Genomic DNA, 19633 nt, shown 5'->3' on the forward strand with positions numbered 1-19633 from the left:
TCCACCAAATAGTAAGATGTTTCGATAATGGCCGTGGCCTATACGGCAGTGTAAAGTCACACAAATGTAACAATAAAAGCTGCAGTAACTCAACCCACATTATCCCACCTCTAAATTTTACAAATTTGATAAAAGTCCTGAACTGAAGTCATCTACAGCTACTTTTTCATCGTTCATAGTCCTTGTTCATACCCCGACCTGTTCATACCCCAACGTGCACAGGTCTGCGAGGGCCCTTTATAGCTGCTTGCAGCTCTAGTTATCTTTAGGTTTTTCTTTTGTTTTGGCCCTTGTAGTTTCTTCAAGTGTTCTATTTCGTTTGAGCTTCAGCAGCTGGTTTTTCCCAATTGAAATGGTCAAGCTTTATTTTCTGTGACCTTTTTCGCATACCAACTTCAGTGAACGAATGACATGTTGTTACTGAACAGCTGTACCAGCAAAGTAATTGTCCCACCAGGGCTTGTGTGCCCCGGATGGCCAGAGGCTCGTACTGCCCACATCTTTAACATTCATGTAATTTTAAATTTGGTATAAGCACTACTCCTCTCAGCTTGCAAGTCAGTTGTGTGTGTTACATTTTTTCCCCCATTGCCGGGGTCATTAACGGTAACCAAAAGCTCTCTGAATTCAGTTTGTGTATTGCTACATTCTGGAGTAGATGCTCGTGCTGGAGCGGTCCCCCCCATCCGCAAACCTTACCTCTGTGCAGCGATGGATGGATTTGCGCTCCAATAAGTTCATGGTGGCTGGGTGCTACCTGGATGCCAACATGCAATTTTCACCAGGGTCATATTCTTCACAAATTTTGCTCTGAACCCCCTTGCTGTGGAATGCACCTAATGTCTCCCTTTCTCTTTTTTCCACTTGCGGTTTGACTTTCTTCACTTTCCATTTTGCCTCTCATACTTTCGGATTCCTTTTTCGTAACAATCTATCATTCATCTGACTCCATGTTTCTACGATTTCTTTTAACTCGCTGTTTTCGTTTCCCACAATTCTTCCATTTCACGTCTGTCTTTTTCAGAGAACCCACAACATTTGACCGAATGTCTGCCAGCTTCTCGTGTACATTAGTCATATCCAAACAGTTCACTAAGTGCCTTAGTCAATCATAGTCTCGTTTACACAATAGACAACAAAACAAATTAACCCACAAACAATACAACATTACAATGAATGACGCACACACAAATAAACTATTCTCACCACTAATCTAGCCGGTTTTTGAGGGCCCCAAAACTCCCCAACGTATACCGAAACGTTGCAATGCTCCCCCGCGTCCGGGGTTGCGCCAGTCTACGGCGAGGCACGTACCGAATCTGACTTCCCAGGCACGTTAAAACTTTGCGCTGAATCTACCTCCCCAGCCACAAAGCCGGTACGATTTCACTCCCCAATCGTACCGTTGTACGCCGAATCTGACTTCCCAGGCGTACTTTGGTACGTCGAATCTGACTTCCCAGGCGTACCGGGACGCGCCGAATCTAACTTCCCAGACGCTCCCCCTTGCGTGACGAATCTGACTTCCAAGACACGCGCATTACTTATGTACAACACAAAACACAAAAAAACGTAAAAAACAAAACACACAATACAAACCCCGTACAAAAACACGAACTAAAACACTATTAACAATCCTGCATCGGTTGATCCACCACTTCCACGCCTTGATTTATTGTGCTCAATATACAGAATTTTAATGGCTTCTGCTTACCGGTACATGTGCGGCCGCTGGCGTGGAAAATGGAGAACAACCTCGCATCTCGAACGACGTCAACCCATTTAAGCGACTGAACGTTGCATTTGTTAGTATTCCGGCTCATCACGTCGGGGTCACCATCTGTTGGAACTTTCACATTTGTTCGTAGTTTCGATTGCGGGCCCAATTGAATAATAGGATATTGTTTACATACCTTTGTGAAAGATTCCTGCGCGTTCGGGTATGAGCCGGGATAAACACACATGCACACGTTCATCGCGTCAACAACACTTCGAAGATTTATTATTACCAAATTGTCTAATGCAGTTTACAAGTCAATTGTCCAAAACAGAGATCTCTGGATCATTCCCGTGTCATGGTGAGAATGATGCCGGTTCCTCATCCGCCCTTCTCTTTTGTATTTGCCGGTCCACTGAATGGGGGTTGTCACAGGTCCATGTCATCCTGTCCTCTGCTGCCCCCTTTCGGTTGGAGGATTCCAATCCAGCCATTTCAGCAACTGTGTAGACGCTTTTGACACTCAAACACACATTAGAACGTTCTTTTTTGCACCATTATATAGCCCTGACTTTTATTGTTACATTCATCTGATCTTTTAACTCCTCTCTCATACGGTACGATATTTCAGTATTTTATTGTTTGCGCCCGTAGGTGTATGTGTGTGTATGTGTGTGCATGTGTGTGTGTGTCCCCACCGTCCCAGACCTGTGGACGCCAATCACCTCTGTGTATTCGAGGTCGATCATCAAACAATGCATTCTGGAGGACTTTACCCCCACTCCTATCTTTTGTGGCGCCCCTATTTTGTTATTGCCGCCAGTAAGTCCCTGTTTTACTGACTGCATCACAAAGACAAATGATCGCACCAGGTGTTGACCTCCCGGGCCGGCTCCACAGAAAGTTGCTACTCTGAATTTTTCTTGCCAGTCACCCTACTAAAAACTACATTCCTTCAACACTCATGCGTACAGTGTACATACATGCATACACAATGTACATACTGTACAGTACATACATACATACATACATACATACCTAAAATAGCTACCTAAAATATATTTTCATATGCCTGCAACTCCAAAACATAGAAACCAATGTGACAGAAATGATTTTATATTTGAAAAAAACATATGTAAAACACATAAATACCGATTCCAGTCTTTGAAGCGTTTTATATACCTATTCATCCATTGATCCATCCATTTTCTATCTATATATATTATATACCTTTCCATCCATTGATCCGTCCATTTTCTATCTTCCAGCAAGCCTGCGATCCTTGTGAGGACAAGGATCGCAGGCTTGCTGGTACCTATCCCTGCCCTATCAGGCAGTAGATGGAGCACGCCCTGAACTGGTTTCCAACCAACTTCAACAAGGAACCATCACAGTATCTTGCTGCACAAGCATTTCACTTTTTTGTTTTTTTAAGAATGATACAATAGTGTCTTGTATTTTTATTATACATTGCCCAAATGTCAAATGGAAATGCAATGTGGTTTTATCCAAAATATGTCACCATACTGAATTGTGTCAAACGCTTTGAAACTCTGACCCATTTTGACACAATTGTCCCATTGATGCAGTGTCTCAGGAAGCAGTGTCGTGATGCTCAACATGGATTCATGTGAGTGCGTCGCGATACTGACCCATTTCAACACAGTTGCTTCAGACGGATTCAGTGGATCAAAAAGCTTTGATTTCTCCAACACTAGATTTTATTCTACCTGGCATAAATTTCAGAGTCTGTCAAAAAAAGCGAGTCGGTAGTTCATCTCTATCAAAAGTTTAGATTTTTAAAAGAAATACAAAACAAATGCTCCCTTCGGCCGCTAGAGAGCAGTAGCTGTGAAAAAATCCCTCAGGTTCAGTTCATTAAAAATAGAATTAATCTCGTTTCATGCTAAAGACGATTAATATTAATATGATATAACCTAATCTTATTGGCCATGCGCTGCTATAACTTGGTTTTTGTTTCAAAGCAGTATGACAATCAAGGCAAAAAAAATAAAAAATCATAGCATTTCTCTTGTCATCCGTGATTACAATATGTAGGATAGGCTACAAATGTAGGCTGAATGATAAAACATAGTTCTGGGAAACGAAGCTAGAGTTGACATTTTTTTACTGATCTGGCCCACCTGAGAACAGAAGGTGTAGATCCGGCCCCAGAGCCAAAATGAGTTTGACATGTCTGAATTACAATATATCAAATACAAAAAACAAAAACATGTCAATAGTTTTTGCTTTTCTCATTCAGAATGGATACGACATTGTTCATCGCTAAGGTGGTCGCAGAACACATGACTCAAGGTAAAAACTGCATCTAAAGTCAAAAAGAGAGTTGCAGTTTCGTGTTTGTCAATAAGTAGAAGGGCCACAAAATTGATGTCAGGCCCCAACTGCAATTACCAGAGGAAAAGGAGGCCCCAGCCAGAGAGAGCTCCTCTATGCCTCAGCTGTGCCATCAACGCTATCCGTCATGAAACAAAAGCTGCCTGAGGGGACGGTGACCGTGGATGGACAATTCATTCATGTAAGTGACAAACGAATAGACACACGCACATGCGCACACACAAACACACAACAGGGCTCCATCCAGAATTTTTATTTTACTAGGAAAAATGGTAAGTACGAACCAGAAAAATAAGAGGTTATTAAAAATATTATGAAAAAAATAGGGTTAAAAAACGTAATTTTTCAGTAATTTCCTTGTATCTTCTACGTTATTTGACTTCTTCAAAACGTTCCAACTTTAATCGATTTCCCCGAAGCCCGCTGTTCCATGAATTCTATTTTCCTCTTCCCACAATTCAAAATTTTCCCACAATTCCTATTTTTTTCTTTTTTTTTCTTTTATCTTCTACATAATTAGGCCTATTTAAAACAATTCCAACTTTGTATATTTCACATAGCGCCACAGGTTCAAGCACTTAAACATTCAACATAACTCCAGCATTCAACAGCTCTCCCTTCAGCTGTTTCACCTTCACACGCAATTTCTTCAGGAATTGCACATATTCTAGTTGTAGAATGATGTTTTCCAAAAAGGGTCAAACGTGCTCCACTCGGGCTGAAAACGCTGTTTTGGCCATTTCAATAACATTGAATATAAAACATAAACTAAACATATTTCAGCAGTAATGATGAATGCTGTCCTGTTAATTCTTGCTTCTAAAGCATACCCAAGTAGAAATTTCATTGTACAATGATGTTTTTTAAACAGGGTCAAAATGTGCTCCACTCGCGCTGAAAACGCTGTTTTGGCCATTTCATTAATGTTGACTATAAATCTTAAATTAAGAATTTTTCAGCAGAAATGATGAATGCTGTCCTCTTAATTCTTGCTTCTGAAGCATACCCAAGCAGAAATGTCATTGTACAATGATTTTTTTTAAACAGGCTTAAATGTGCTTCACTCGCGCTGAAAACGCTGTTTTGGCCATTTCATTAATGTTGACTGTAAATCTTAAATTAAGCATTTCAGCAGAAATGATGAGTGCTGTCCGATTAATTCTTGCTTCTAAAGCATTTCCAACAGAAATTTCATTGTAGAATGATATTTGCCTTAAAGGGTCAAGTTGTGGCCACTCAGGTTGAAAACGCTATTTTTGCCATTTCATTAGAGATGACTTTAAAACATATACTAAACATATTTCAGCAGAAATGATTAATTTCATCCTATTTGTTCTTGCTTCGAAAGCATGCTTATGCCGAAATTTCAATGTAGAATAATGTTTGCCAAAAAAGGTCAAAATGTGCTCCACTTGTGTGAAGAATAACCGTTTGTGGACGAGGACCCCAACCAGATGCACGGGTGAGTGCTCAAGTTCTTGTGTATTTAACAAAAAGCGCACGTCAAGTGTTGAACAAAAAAAGAGCATAAAGGCAAAGTACAAATAAAATTACAAAATGCAAAACAAAGCAAGACAAACGTGTCTGTAGGAAAGAGTCCAAAAGGCGGGCGCAAGGCAATCGGGGGAGTGGGAACCACAGGAGAGCCACTGCAAAGTACAACTAAAAGACAAGAGAACGACGTAAGACAATAGAAACAAAGTACAAACCAAAACTGTTAATAAAGCTGGAGAACGCTAGACCGGAACACTGGGGCTTCACTGTGCTTTTGAGGAGCTTGCCGAAGGAATAACCCGGCAGTGCTCTCCTGTGGTTGCTGGCCTTAAAAAGCAATTGATGGAAAATGAGCCGCGGGTGCGCGGCCATCAGCCCCGCCCCCTCGTTCCCGCAGGAGAGCTCTGCCTAAGACCAAAAGATGCAAACAGGTGAGCTGGGACATGACATTACCCCCCCTCCTCAACGGACGCCCCCTGGTGGAGCCCCGGGCTTGCCCGGGTGAGATTTGTGGAACGCCCGCACCAAGCTGGGGTCCACAACCCAGGCACGGGGGATCCACGAGTGTTTCTCCGGGCCGTACCCCTCCCAGTCTATCAAGTACTGAATCCAAGATGAACCTTACGGCGTAGACCGGGCTGTTGTCGACCAGGCGAGGAGGAGGCGGAGGCGCGCTGGGAGGGCACAACGGGCTGGTGACGACAGGCTTGAGCAGGGAAACGTGGAACACCGGTTGTCCATGAAGGACTGCGGTAACGAGAGCCTAACGGGCACGGGGTTGATGATGGAGTCTATCTTGAAGGGACCCACGAACTTCGGGTCGAGCTTCTTTGCAGGTTGCGGGTGGACAGCCAGACCTCCTGCTCCACCTGATACTTCGGGGCCTCCGATCTTTGCCGGTTTGCCAGCTGGCTGTTCCTGGCGGCCGTGCGAGTAAGCGCCGCCCGGGTGTCTCGCCACACCCTATGCGCCCGTCGCAGGTGGCCGTGTATGGACGGCATGGTAATCTCTCTTTCCTGTGATGGGAAAATGGGAGGTTGGTAACCAAAAACGACAAGGAACGGTGACTTGCCTGTGGCGGCTGAAGGACTGGCGTCTTGGGCGTACTCCACCCAGGGTAGGTGGGTAGACCAGGAGGTCGGGTGTTGGTAGCACACGCATCGCAGGGTGGATTCTAGAGTTTGGTTTGCTCGTTCGGCCTGGCCGTTGGTCTGGGGATGGTAGCCCGAGGACAGGCTGACCGAGGCCCCCATGGCACGCCCGAACACCTTCCACAATCGAGAAACAAATTGGGGTCCCCGATCCGAGACAATGTCCGTTGGGATGCCATGTAGTCTGAACACGTGTCGAATCAAAAGCTGGGCCGTTTCCAGTGCCAACGGTAATCCCGTAAGGGGAACAAAGCGGACCATCTTGGAGAAGCGGTCCACGATTGTCAGGATGGCAGTTTTCCCGCGGGAAGCAGGGAGCCCGATGACAAAATCAAGAGCGATGTGCGACCACGGCCTTGACGGGATCGGAAGATGTCGAAGCAGACCCGCTGGGGGACTGCGTGGGGTCTTACCTCAAGCGCAGGTGGCGCATGTCGCGACATAGTCCATGACGTCCCGCCGCCAGCCTGGCCACCAGAACCTCTGACTGACCAGCAATATAGTGCGACTGGCCCCTTGATGGAACACCAGTCTTGAGTTGTGTCCCCACTCCAGCACCGCCGAGCGCAGTTCGGGGGCCACAAACAGCTTGTTGGTGGGACAGTCAGCATGACCCTGTTCCCCTGTCCGTTGGACTTGCTCTTCCAGCTTCCAACGAAGACCTCCTAGTATTCGGTTTTCGGGGATTATGGTTTCCGGCAGGGTGTCTGGGGAGTCCGCCTCGTACACTCGAGAAAGGGCGACGGCCTTGCCATTCTTGGACCCAGGTCTGAAATTGATCAGGTAGTTGAATTGCGTGAGGAAGATGGCCCACCCTGCTTGTCTGGAAGTTCAAACGTCGGGCGGTGCATAAGTATGAGAGGTTTTTGTGGTCGGATAGGATGGTGAAGGGATGCTGCGTGCCCTCCAGCCAGTGCCTCCACTCCTCCAACTCCAGGGTGACGGCCAGGAGCTCACGGTTTCCAATGTCGTAGTTGCATTCTGCGGGACTCAAACGGCGAGAGAAGAAGGAACACGGGTGAAACGTACCGTCCAGCGGGGACGTTTGCGACAGGACCGCGCCCACCCCCCAATCAGACGCATCAATTTCGACCGTGAACGGGAGGGTCGGATCGGGCTGCATGAGTACCGGAGCGCTCGCGAACCTGAGTTTTAATTCTTTGAAGGCCTTCTCCGCCCCAACATGCCACGCGAATGATACTTTATTTGAGGTGAGTCTTGTAAGGGGCTCCGCCAGTATGCTATAGTTTTGGATAAAGCGCCTATAGAAATTGGCAAACCCCAGGAAGCGTTGAAGTTGCTTTTTTGTTTTGGGAGACGGCCACTCGACCACGGCCTGGATTTTGGCTGGATCGGCACGCAGCTGGCCCTTCTCCACTATAAACCCCCAGGACAGAAACGGAAGTGAGGTGGAATTTGCATTTCTCTGCCTTCACGAAAAGGCGGTTCTCCGAAAGCCGATGCAGCAACAGCTGGACGTGCTACTGGAGATCCTGCAGATTTTTGGAGAAGTTTAGTATTTTGTCGAGGTAGACGAAGCAAAACATGTTCATCATATCCCGCAAAACGTCGTTGACCAGAATCTGAAAGTCCGCGGGTGCATTAGTGAGCCCAAACGGCATAACGAGATATTCGAATTGTCCGAGAGGTGTGTTGAAAGCGGTCTTCCACTCATCGCCTTCGTGGATACGAACTAAATGGTATGCGCTTCTGAGGTCCAGCGTGGTGAATATCAGAGCCCAGTGGAGTGACGCAAACGCGTCATCCAAGAGAGGAAGCGGGTATTTGTTTTTCACTCTCATTGAATCTCATTGAGCCCACGGTAGTCGACACAAGGACGGAGGGTTTTATCCTTCTTACCGGTGAAAAAGAATCCGGCGCCGAACGGAGAGGTGGACAGGCGAATGTGGCCCGCGGCTAGTGAGGAGGTTATGTATTCGCAGAGGGCCTCCTGCTCCGGAGGTGATACTTTGAATAGTTTAGTGACCAGATATGCGGAACCCGGGACTAGCTCTATGGCGCAGTCGTACGGCCGGTGGGGCGGCAACGTGAGCATTTGCTTCTTGCTGAACACCTCCTGTAAGTCGTAAGAAACAACGGGTACCCGTTCTAAGTTAACGACCTCCGGTTCCGGAACATGGCGGGGGACCCCAACTTAATCAGCGGCCTGAAGGCAGTGCGTGCGACAAAAACGGGCTCCAGCCTGTGAGGGCTGGCTTAGTCCAATAGATTCCCGGATTGTGTATTACCAGCCACGGAAGCCCTAGCACCACGGGCGCGTGGCTAGCCGGCATGACTACCATGACTACCGGACCTGTTTTGTGAGTCACCACCGCCAGGGGTCGCCCATTCAGGTCGTCGACTCGTTTGGGAGTACTGAGTTTGAACTAAGGACACTCGAGAGCGTTAGCTACAGTCACGTCAATAAAGTTGTCGTCTGCGCCGGAGTCCACCAGGGCAGTGATCGCCAGTCGTTTGTCCGCGCTGGCAATTTCCCCAGTCAGTTGCAACCGTTGACATGCCGGCCGGTCATGAACGCCGCCCGCGAGCCCGTTATTCCGGGGGTACTCACAGCCTTCCGGGGATTCCAGCGGGTGAGTCGGCCGTCGTCCCGTCCGGTGGTCTGGTCGCTCCGGGCAGGTGGTGATCAGGTGTCCAGTTTTCCCGCAATAGAGGCAGAGTCTGGAGCACATCCGGCGCTCCCTCTCGCTGAGGGTGAGAAGCCTTCCCCCGACTTGCATGGGTTCCCACTCACCCAGGGAGCCAGAAGCGGCCGTAGGAGGTGCTTGGTTGATTCTCTCCACCTCAGCGCCCCCTGGGGGTGGAGGGCTGGGAGTGCTCGCGCCGCGTCCTTCTCCCTGCGTAGTTCCCGGAGGCGATTGTCCAGCCAGATGGCTGGGGCGATCAGAGACGACGTCTCGTCCCGGGCCGCGAGCTCGTCCTTGAGCCGGGGATCGAGGTTTTTGCGGAAAATCCCCTGCAGCGCGGCGTCCCCGACGCCGCTCTCGGCTGCGGAAGTGTACGGAGTGCGCCTCTACGCTGCGGTTACCTTGGGTAATGTCCAACAGTTGATCACCTGCTTCTCGCCCTCAAACCGGATGGTCGAATACCGTCCTGAATTCACGAGTGAAGCTCTCTAGGGAGTCCCGGAGGGCGGGGTTCTTGGTACTGATCGCCAGCGGACAGGCGGCGGCTTCGTCCGTGAGAAGACTCGCAATAAAGGCCGTCTTGTCTCGATCAGTACCGTACGTCAGCGGTTGCTGGTCAAAGACAATCGAGCACTGGTGAAGGAATCGACCGCAGGTGCCGAGCTCCCCATTGTAGCGGGAGGGGTGAGGGATGGCGGGCTCCCTGTACGCCACAGGTGTCGAGCCGCTGAAGCCTGTGGCAGAAGCTTCCGGGGTGGTGGCTGGGACACATGAGGATAGACCCTCAACGTTTAACGCCAGGGCAGCCACCGCGCCCTGGAGCTCGAAGACCGCCTTCTGCTGTTGCCCCATCATCTGTCCCTGGTTAGTCATGGCCTTGCGGATGCGCTTGTGGTTTGGTCCATGTTTTGGCCGGGTTATTCAGTCAAGAATAACCACGTGTGGACGAGGACCCCAACCAGACGCACGGGTGAGTGCTCAAGTTCTTGTTTATTTAACAAAAAGCGCACGCCAAGCTTGGAATGTAAAAGAGCACAAAGGCAAAGAACAAATAAAATTACAAAGTGCAAAACAAAGCGAGACAAACGTGTCTGTAGGAAAGAGTCCAAAAGGCCGGCGCGAGGCAATCAGGGGAGCGGGGACCACAGTAGAGCAACTGCAAAGTACAACTTAAGACAAGAGAACGATGTAAGACAGGAGAAACAAAGTAAAAACCAAAACTGTTCACAAAGCTGAAGAACGCGAGACGGGAACACTGGGGCTTCACTGTGCTATTGAGGAGCTTGCCGAAGGAATAACCCGACATTGCTCTCCTGTGGTTGCTGGGCATCGTTGCCGCAGGAGAGCTCTGCCTAAGAACTCTTCTCCAGTGAGGCTTGAGATTTCTAATTCTGTCAACATGTAGCTGGATACAGTTGCTTTTGGGCCCATGGTTAGAAGGCTGATTTTGGCTTTTCTTCCTTCAAATTCAACTTCCTCATGAGGGCCTCTGAACAAAAGGTATCTGTGCTGCCGGGATTGAGGAATGCATAGGTTCCAATTACTTTATGTCCCTTGCTGGACTTCACCTGCACAGGTAAGATTGACAAAACGCCATTACTTTCACCGGCCCATGTTTGTCCACAAGTTTGCAGGGAGACCTGTGCATTGCTCACTAAAGGTTTATTTGGCTGACTTGTGTTGCTTGACCTCTGCTTTTGGTCAAAGTAAATAGAAAGAAGACTGGGATGCTTTTTATTGCACACCTTGCAAATCAAACGGTAAGCACAATATTTGCTTAAATGGCCTTTGCAAAGGCAGCCAAAACAGACTCCATTTTGTTAAATAAACATCACATGTGCTTCATCAGGCTTCATTTCCCTCCTCTAGCTCCTCTTGATCCATTTTATCACCACGGCTTGATTGCTTGAGAATTTTATTGTGGACCGACAAACAATGGCACATTTGACAAAAATCAAGATGTAAATGAGTACAGTGGGCCCCCGGGTTACGAACTTAATCCGTTCAGCGGCTACGCTCGTATCTCGAATTGCTCGTATAGCGGGCAATCCAAACCCATGTTAATTCGTGAATGCGTGCAACGCGCGCCGAAGCCTTAGGTAAAAAACGACACACTGTATATATATATTAAAATTGAGTGACATATTCTGCTGCACACTTGCATTATATAATGAATACAGTGGATAAATAGCTTTTACCTTTGAAACGACGAGACTTGAGCTGGGTGTAAGCAGAGGGGGACAGAGTCCAACGCTCGAAGTTAACACGGCGATAGATATGCTATTGGTCTTACAGTGTTACAGTAACTCTTTCAGTCAGGGTGCAAATCACGCAGATACTAAAACATCATCCTCTTATTTCTTTCTTTACCGCTGCTAGTAATTTTAAAAGCTATGTCTAACAGATAAAGTTTGCAAAGTCTTCACAACATTCCGTTTTTCACTAATTTTCTCTTTTTCCTTCCATCCTGTCCCATCAAGCTAGATAAAGGCGTTCGGCCAATAGCATATCGGCATTTCTGTGATTGACGTGTGACGCCGGCCAATAGCATCTCCGTGAGTGAGACCGGGTGACCTTAATCGACCAATAGCATATTCGCTTCTCCGTGACTGACTGATAATTATTCGCACTTTTTTTTTTTAAACGGTTGGAATGTATTGACAATTAATTAAAAAAAAAACACACATTTAAACCAATGACAATTCTTTGTCCTGCAATCGGCACATTTAATTTCATGTCAGCTGTTTTTCCCTTTAGCTGTACAAACACTACACTTAAATGGTAATATATATTTAGACACCGTGAGTGAGACAGTCAGTGTGACGTTGTAAGACCAATAGCGTTCACGTTGCTGCATTTCTACATACTCAATGGCCGGCATGTCGAATTGTTCGTAAGGCGAGAGGTTTGTTCGTAAGCGGAGGACAAAAATCTCCCTGATCCACGCTCGTAAGGCGAAATGTTCGCAAAGCAGGGTGCTCGTAAGCCGGGGGCCGACTGTACTTTTCAATACAAAACTTTGCATATGCTAACATATAGCCTAGCACAAAGGAGAATGCTTAGGACCGTAACGCATACAAAGCAGCACATGCTGAAGATAACATGCTAGCATGATATCCATAGTCACAAGTTATTGGATCAACAAACAGACTCATTTTGGGCATTTTATCATAAATCACAACTTTCTTACAAACAAAGTACAACTTGACATGCGTGATCCAACAGTGACTTCTCTCAAATGAAGCTACGCCGTCCTTCTCACTACAAAATGTAACATCAACAGAAGCCATAGGTGGCACCAAAAAAAACAAAAACAAAAATAAGGCCAAACAAAGCACAAATGAATGTACTGTTAAAGAATCAACTAAATCAGTTCCAAAACAACATTATTTCGGGTGCTGCCCACATGGCCCAGTACCAGTTGATCGGATCAGCGGTTGGAGATCTCTGAGCTAAACGCATACAAGGCAGTACTACATAACAAGCTGAGGATAAGAATCTACATTAGCTAGTATGTTTTCCACTGTGTTAAGTTATTGGATCAACAAGCAAATCTCATGTGAAGCCACAGCGTCCTTACCTTTCCCCTCTACAAAATGTAACATCAAGAGCGGCAGGAGGCTGCGCCAAAAAACAAAAATCAGGCCAAACAAAGCCAAATTGATGAACTGTTAAAGAATTAACTAAATCATTTCCGAAACAACATTATTTCAGGTGTGGCCCATGGTGCCAGTTGATCCACGGAGCGGTACCGGGCCGCGGACCAGCGGTTGGGGACCTCTACTCGAGATGGACACAGTGGATTTTGAATGTATTTCAATGTACTGGCCTTGACTTAAACAAAGCGGAGGACAAAAAAAGTGGTCGGTGAGGCTTAATTTTGCCATCGCTAGTTTGCATCATGCTATGCGGCGGCCACTTTGAGCAAGCTTTATCCACGGTGAATCTATGTAAAAGGAGCCTTTTGTAAATTGCAAGCCAAGCACATGTCTACCTTGAGCGGAGCATGTCGTGGTCCGCCCGGCCGCATCTCTCCAGCAGGGCCACAAAAAATCCGTGCGTGCGCGTCCCGTCCACGCTGGCCCGGAGACATTGAGTGAGGGGCGGCAGGCCGCGTTCGGGCCACGAGGGCAGCACGGAAACCAGCCTGCAAATGTTACACAAAAATATTGAATGTTTGGGTGCTCAAAAAAGTGTCAAATTTCATCTGTGACTGAATGAGTTCATTTGATAACTACTTCTATCATTTGATAACTACATTATTTTTCACATACAATTTCTTCTTTTGCTGTGGAGTGAAAACAACAATACGTTGTGCCCAAGGACCAATCATCAAGGCACATGACCCAGCAGATGCGCCACGATTGGTCTTTATCCGGCGATGTCACTTTCAGTCAAGAACGGGTAGAAAAATGCCTTTTTAACCCATGTGCACACACTTTGCGAACTATACACATGGACTTTTTCCTAATTTTGTAAATGCTTTTAAAGGTGCAATAATTAAAGTTATTTTTAGGGCCCGAGCAGTGACCGCTGCAAGGTGCCAATTGTTTTTCTCCAGATGGTTATTATTATTAGGGCCCGAGCAACAACCGCTGCGAGGTCCCTATTGTTCTTCTCTGGATAATTCAGGCCCGAGCAGCGTCCGGTGCGAGGACCCTCTTGTTTTTCTCCAATTATTATTATTAGGGCCCGAGCAGCATCTGCTGCAAGAACCCTCTTGTTTTTCTCCAGATTATTAAAGCCCAAGCAGCATCCGCTGCAAGGACCCTCTTGTTTTTCTCCAGATTGTTACTAGGGCCCGAGCAGCTACCGCTGCTTGACTTTTTCAATTTTCATCTCGCTGAAGATCATCTTAATTAATCGTCGCAGCCATTATTGCAATCGCGATTCAAATTTGATTAATTGTGCAGCCCTAATTTCTACCATTAAAAATACCGACACAGGTGGTAACAGCCCAGAAAGACCGAGGCTTGGCCAATCATACCCAAAGGTGGGTTGCTAGCCGTACCTGAAGTCGGGGTTGCTGGCCAGGCAGGCGCTCACCACCTCCTCGTTCTCCTGGCTGTGGATTGAGCAGGTGGAGTAGACCAGGCGCTTGAGGCCGGGAAAGCAAAGGGCGTGGTTTAGGCAGCGCAGCTGGAATGAAGCCAGGGAAGCCAGGCGAGCCCCATTCGAGGAAGACGAGGCGTTCCAGAGATACGGCATGCCTGCTGGGTCAGGGTTCCATCAATACAGAAGCCGGTCAAAAAATTAAAAAAGAACCTTGTACGCGGCGACCTATCTCAGCTCGACTTAAGAAGGTAAACGTTCGACTCGGAAAACGGCATTTTGCCCGCCTGGTATGAGAAAAACTCTAAATGCTATATTCATCATATTGCCAAGTTTAGACAAACAAGCATGTGCGTACTACCTTCAAGGAAATATTTTTAATATATTATTTTTATTTACACTTTCATTTACAAAGGTGGTTCTCAAAGTGAGGTCCACGGACACCCTGCAGGAGATCCATTAAACAATTTGCGTTAATAATATACATATACATATAGTGATCCCTCGTTTTTCGCAGATAATATCCCCCCCCGCGAAAAGTAAAACCAACGATGTAGCCCCCACTTTTCGAATTATTTTTTCATGTGAAGTCTAAAGACTTTTCAGCATAAATGCTGTACATATTATTTAAGACAAATATTACCGTAATACACATATCTACTTCAATCTTAAATAGTTAAACCGTATACACTGTACAGTAAGTGAGCAGTTAGCCCTTTCCTTTTAAGTCTCACGTACCTGCGGTCATAGTAGCAGCGGCCCGGACGTTGAATTAAAGTCAAATCAGTACATGATCAAACATGGTAACAATGGAGAGTTTGCACTTGAAATACCATTTTATTTTAAAAGAAATCTGTCGAGCGACGCGATAGAGCGATGCACGGGCGCGCAGTTATGCGTGATGCGAGAAGTTTAAAAAATTTGAACTTTTGCCGCGTGTCGCGTTGCGTCAGCCAATCAGCTTCAGGAACGTTCAACGGCTCACACAGGGGGCAGGAATGAATCATGGCGGCTGCTTTCCAGTCACCGGAGCTACCCAACACAACCAGCTGAGCTTTCAATACAAAAACGAAGCCAAGCAAGAGCACACACCTGGCTTGTAGAAAGGCGGAAGGGAGAACTTGGGACAACTAGTATGTGCAGCGTCTGCTTCCTTTTTTAACAGTACTGTGCTGGAACTATACTTGTTTCATTTACACAGTTTGATTGTTCTGTTTCGCATTATGGGTTGATGGTGTTATAGTTTTGTCCTTTAGTGCCACCTTGTGTTCATTTACATTATATGCCCAAGAAGCTCTGCCGTCGTCAGTTGAAGATCGCCGTTCTATAGTTAAACACCTCGTTCATGGCAAAGTTGAGAAATTATATGTCTGTGAGTACATGTTGTCATCCTTGTGTTGTTTATTGTTCAAACGATGATAGCGTGTATATGTTCAAGTTCTGTTTAGATTTGCTTCCTCTAGATAGTTAGAACAGTTGCCAAATATATTAGCTTGTTAATAGTGTATGTGTGTGTGCAAAAGCTAACTTCTCAGATGTTGCTAGTCGAACGAGTGTTGTAAGTATGTTATGGTGTGTAACGTATGTTTGATCAATATGTGAATATTGTAAATAGTTAGAAAGTAATTATATTTCATTTCCATGTTTATTGCAGTTTTACAGAAAGAGAAAGAGAGAAAGAAACGAAAATGAGTATTGGTTGTAATTAGCTGTACAAGCCAGGAAAACAAGTAAAGGACTTAAACTTCCACGCTTCAAGCTTTCATTGGACCAACTCAACTCTTGTTAGCTATCTGTCTAGTTTGACAGCGACGTCAAACGAGGACAGAATAAGTACTGTGCTAAGCTAACGATAGTGCAGCACTGACAGCACAGTATTTAGCACAGTATTGGCCACTTGATTGCGACATTGAAACTTTTGGCAGACGAGTAATGCCGTAAAGCGAGGGACACGCAGTGTAAAACAAGAAGAATAAAGGTGCTGTCGGAGAAAATATTGGTTCTGCCACTTCCAGGAAAAGTGAAAGTTCTCAGCAATGCGCACCTTTCCAGATCTACTGTAAAGTGCACAGCAAGCTCACTCCCCTTTTTGCGACAAAAACAACTGTCAGGGGCTAGGCTGTATTTGTGTTGTTTCGTCTTTTTCTGCAGGGGTTTTTAGGTACACTTATTTTCAATTGCTGTCACACTTGCCTCCCAGCTACGCGTCACTAAAATTCTGGTCTGCTATTGGTCGGCGTCTCCTCACGGAGATCGTGGTCTGCTATCCTCACTCGTTTCAAAATGACGGAACGGTAAAGCTTTGTTCAATTGTGAATGGTTATAAAACCGTATTTATAGTGATTGTTACTGATTAATTCAAAGTTGAAAGGGTTAGCCATGGGTCCCAAGACTGCTAGTGATGTTAAAGAGAGAAGATGATTTGTATGGAAACGATGCTGGAGATAACCCTTATTAGAGAATATGTGCATAACAAGCGGCACTCAAAGGTAAATAAATCCTTTCCATATTTTTTAATTTATGATGTTTTCTGATTGTATACATGTATATTATATATACGTAGCACTTAATATTTTAGTACCAAATTTTAATATGTATGTACAATTTTGATGTTTTTACCTGGGGTTCTAAACGCATTAGCTATTTAACATAGGTTTTGCTTGCCCGTCATAAGGGGAATTCGCCTTACGAGCCCAACCACGGAACAGATTAAACTCATAACACAGGGGCCCACTGGGTATATATGTGTGTGTGTGTGTGTATATATATATATATATATATATGTATATATATATATATATATATATATATATATATATATATATATATATATATATATATGTATTTTGTATCATTATTTTCATTATTTGTAAAGCACATCTGGATTAGTGCTTTTATTTCTGCATAATTACAATTCAAATCAACGTCAGCTCGTCTCAATGGCGTGTTATTTTATTTCCAGTTGTATCGTAACGTTCTTGTTGAAATTTGTTTTTCAACTCGGGAGTTGCAATCTGAACTAACAATAACACTCGAAAAGCATTTTTGGATGATGCATAATCTTGTAAATCGTCACCGCTATCCAATTCAAGGGTAGTGGCAACAATAACCGCCCCATAAACTATGCTCTGTATTTAGCAAGTTGCTAACTACTCATCGTTTACAAATTCTACTTCACGAACGAGATGCTGGAGTTAAGCATTGTTATCTCACTAAACTGCGGAGTCGACGATCAATCACACGCTGGCCCCGCAGAAGCTTGCCTCCAAGCTCGAGCGAGTAAGCTGTTGCATAAAGTATACAGTGATCCCTCCTACTTCGCGGTCTCAGATATCGCGTACTTAGCGGGTTTTTCCAGGAAAAACTTTGAAAAATTAAGAATATTTCAAAATAAAAAATAATTTTAAAAATGTGCAAAAATGGAAAAAAAAACTGAAAAAAAGCAAAAAGGTACATTATGCAGTACTGTATTCATCAAATAACTAAGTAATATTAGTTAATAACTATGTTAAGAATTCTTCAAGCATTCGAGTTTGTGATGTTTGTTATCTTATTTTGTTTCCTGTTTTACGTTCTCTGTGCGTCATTTGGCTCGTTCCGGTGACGTAGTGAACGACAACGTAAGCTCATATTTATAGTTTATTATCATTTATGTTGATAACGCACGGTACTGCCTGTTTAGTAACCGATGAGTGTTTATTCTGCTTATGTGTTCGTTTGTGTAGAGGTTGCCCTTTATAGTTAGTAGTCGTTAGTTGTTGCTAACCCGCTGATGTCAGCTAAAGATACAGTAAATTCATAGAATAAAGTTCGGCAAGTGTTTAGATGTTAGGTTACTGACTTTTAAGATTGTTGTTGATTTATTATTCAACAGATACTACATGATACACCATACATGAGCCAAAATAAATGTGAAGTTCAACGTGATGACTTGCGTACTCTTTCACCAGTCTTGGTGCAGATAACCAGTCCTGAGAACAAATTCTCAACAAACTAAGTAATATTAGTTATTTAATGAATATACAATAATGTTAATAAGGATAATGTAATGTTAAATAATAGAAGAAAGGAAATAAAATACGCAAAAAAATACAAAAAAAAAAAAAGATTGTTTATGGTTACTGCAGCTATATTGGGGTGTACATAGAAATCTAGGAACTGATACCCTACTTCGCGGGTTTCAGACTTCGCGGGGGGTTGACACCCCCCATTAACAGCGAAGTAAGGGGGATCACTGTATGTAACTCTGTTTGTGTTAGGTCGAAGTGCTGTTCTCTGAGCCAATTGAAGTGCATTTTGGCATGTTCATTTACTTTTACTAATTTCTTCAGTAGAAAATAATTTGAGGATTTAAAAGGAAGAACAAAAAGCCATCTGGGGCCTCGCCATCTTGACCGAGCTAGCATTAACATTAGCAGTATGAAACTATAGAATAAATATTTTTTCAACCAAGATGCCTGAGTCCAAGAGGTCTTCATTATCATCACCAACCACCATTGCCTGGCAGCAGATTTCGAAAGCGCAGCAGGGCGAGAACCACTACAAGCTTTAAAAAAATTCACTATACGATCAAAGTTTCGAATCTACAAAAAGCCTAACATGTTCACATCAAGACATGCATGCTGAAATAAAGGCAAATAAAATCAAACTTACTTATATGCACTTTTCATAAAAAAATATGCAACTCGAGGTGCTTTGTAGTTGAACCACACAGATGAGAATACAATGTTTCAATGTTGCACACCACACAGATGAGAATGAACTTTTTTATTGATGAAAAGTGCATATAAGTTTCATTCTCCGTGGTGCGGAATGTAAAATACAAGTTTGTGTTCCTCTTCGTGTGATTCAACTGCTTTTGATTCATGAAAAGTGCATATAGGTAAGGTTGGTTTTATTTTATTTTTTCACTTCAGCATGTGTGAATGGAACACAGAATTTTAGGGAGAAAAGGGTTAAAAAAAGTAAGAATGCTCCACTCTCTTACAGTAGGTAGCGGTATGCACCTAAGCGTTGCTTGCAATCCGCCATCATTTGAAAAGGAGAAAGACTTATGGTGATATTCTCAACAGCCAATGTTCAACTTGTCTTGTGTTCTTTGTGGGCAGGGGCTTTACGGTCAAACCAATGAAGAGCGCGAGACGGGCAGCGGAATAGCGCAGCTCGTGTCACAAAATTAAGATGTATGGCCCGCAGACACGTTTGTTTTCAAG

At 44.8% G+C, this 19633-nt stretch overlaps 1 protein-coding gene and 1 long non-coding RNA gene across 5 annotated transcripts in view; one reads left to right on the forward strand and one right to left on the reverse strand.

The window, feature by feature from the left end:
• LOC148426828 (uncharacterized) overlaps positions 1-16168 on the forward strand; it is a 52821-nt gene extending 36653 nt beyond the window's left edge. For all 3 annotated transcript variants that reach the window (XR_015864888.1, XR_015864889.1, XR_015864887.1), the window contains exons 4-6: positions 3981-4033; positions 4136-4256; positions 13083-16168. This is a non-coding gene — a long non-coding RNA (uncharacterized LOC148426828). The remainder of the gene's footprint in view (positions 1-3980; positions 4034-4135; positions 4257-13082) is intronic.
• Positions 1976-19633, reverse strand: part of nsun5 (NOP2/Sun RNA methyltransferase 5) — a 19718-nt gene continuing 2060 nt past the window's right edge. For both annotated transcript variants that reach the window (XM_088408666.1, XM_088408665.1), the window contains 3 exons: positions 14380-14578; positions 13363-13515; positions 1976-10537 (listed from right to left, as the gene is read on the reverse strand). In XM_088408666.1, coding sequence (XP_088264792.1) covers positions 10426-10537; positions 13363-13515; positions 14380-14578 — 464 coding nt within the window. In that variant the 3' untranslated portion in view covers positions 1976-10425. The remainder of the gene's footprint in view (positions 10538-13362; positions 13516-14379; positions 14579-19633) is intronic.

Source organism: Hippichthys cyanospilos, chromosome 2 (assembly GCF_059441005.1).
Source record: "Hippichthys cyanospilos isolate Australia breed blue-spotted pipefish chromosome 2, RoL_Hcya_1.0, whole genome shotgun sequence".
Taxonomy (NCBI): Eukaryota; Metazoa; Chordata; class Actinopteri; order Syngnathiformes; family Syngnathidae; genus Hippichthys; species Hippichthys cyanospilos.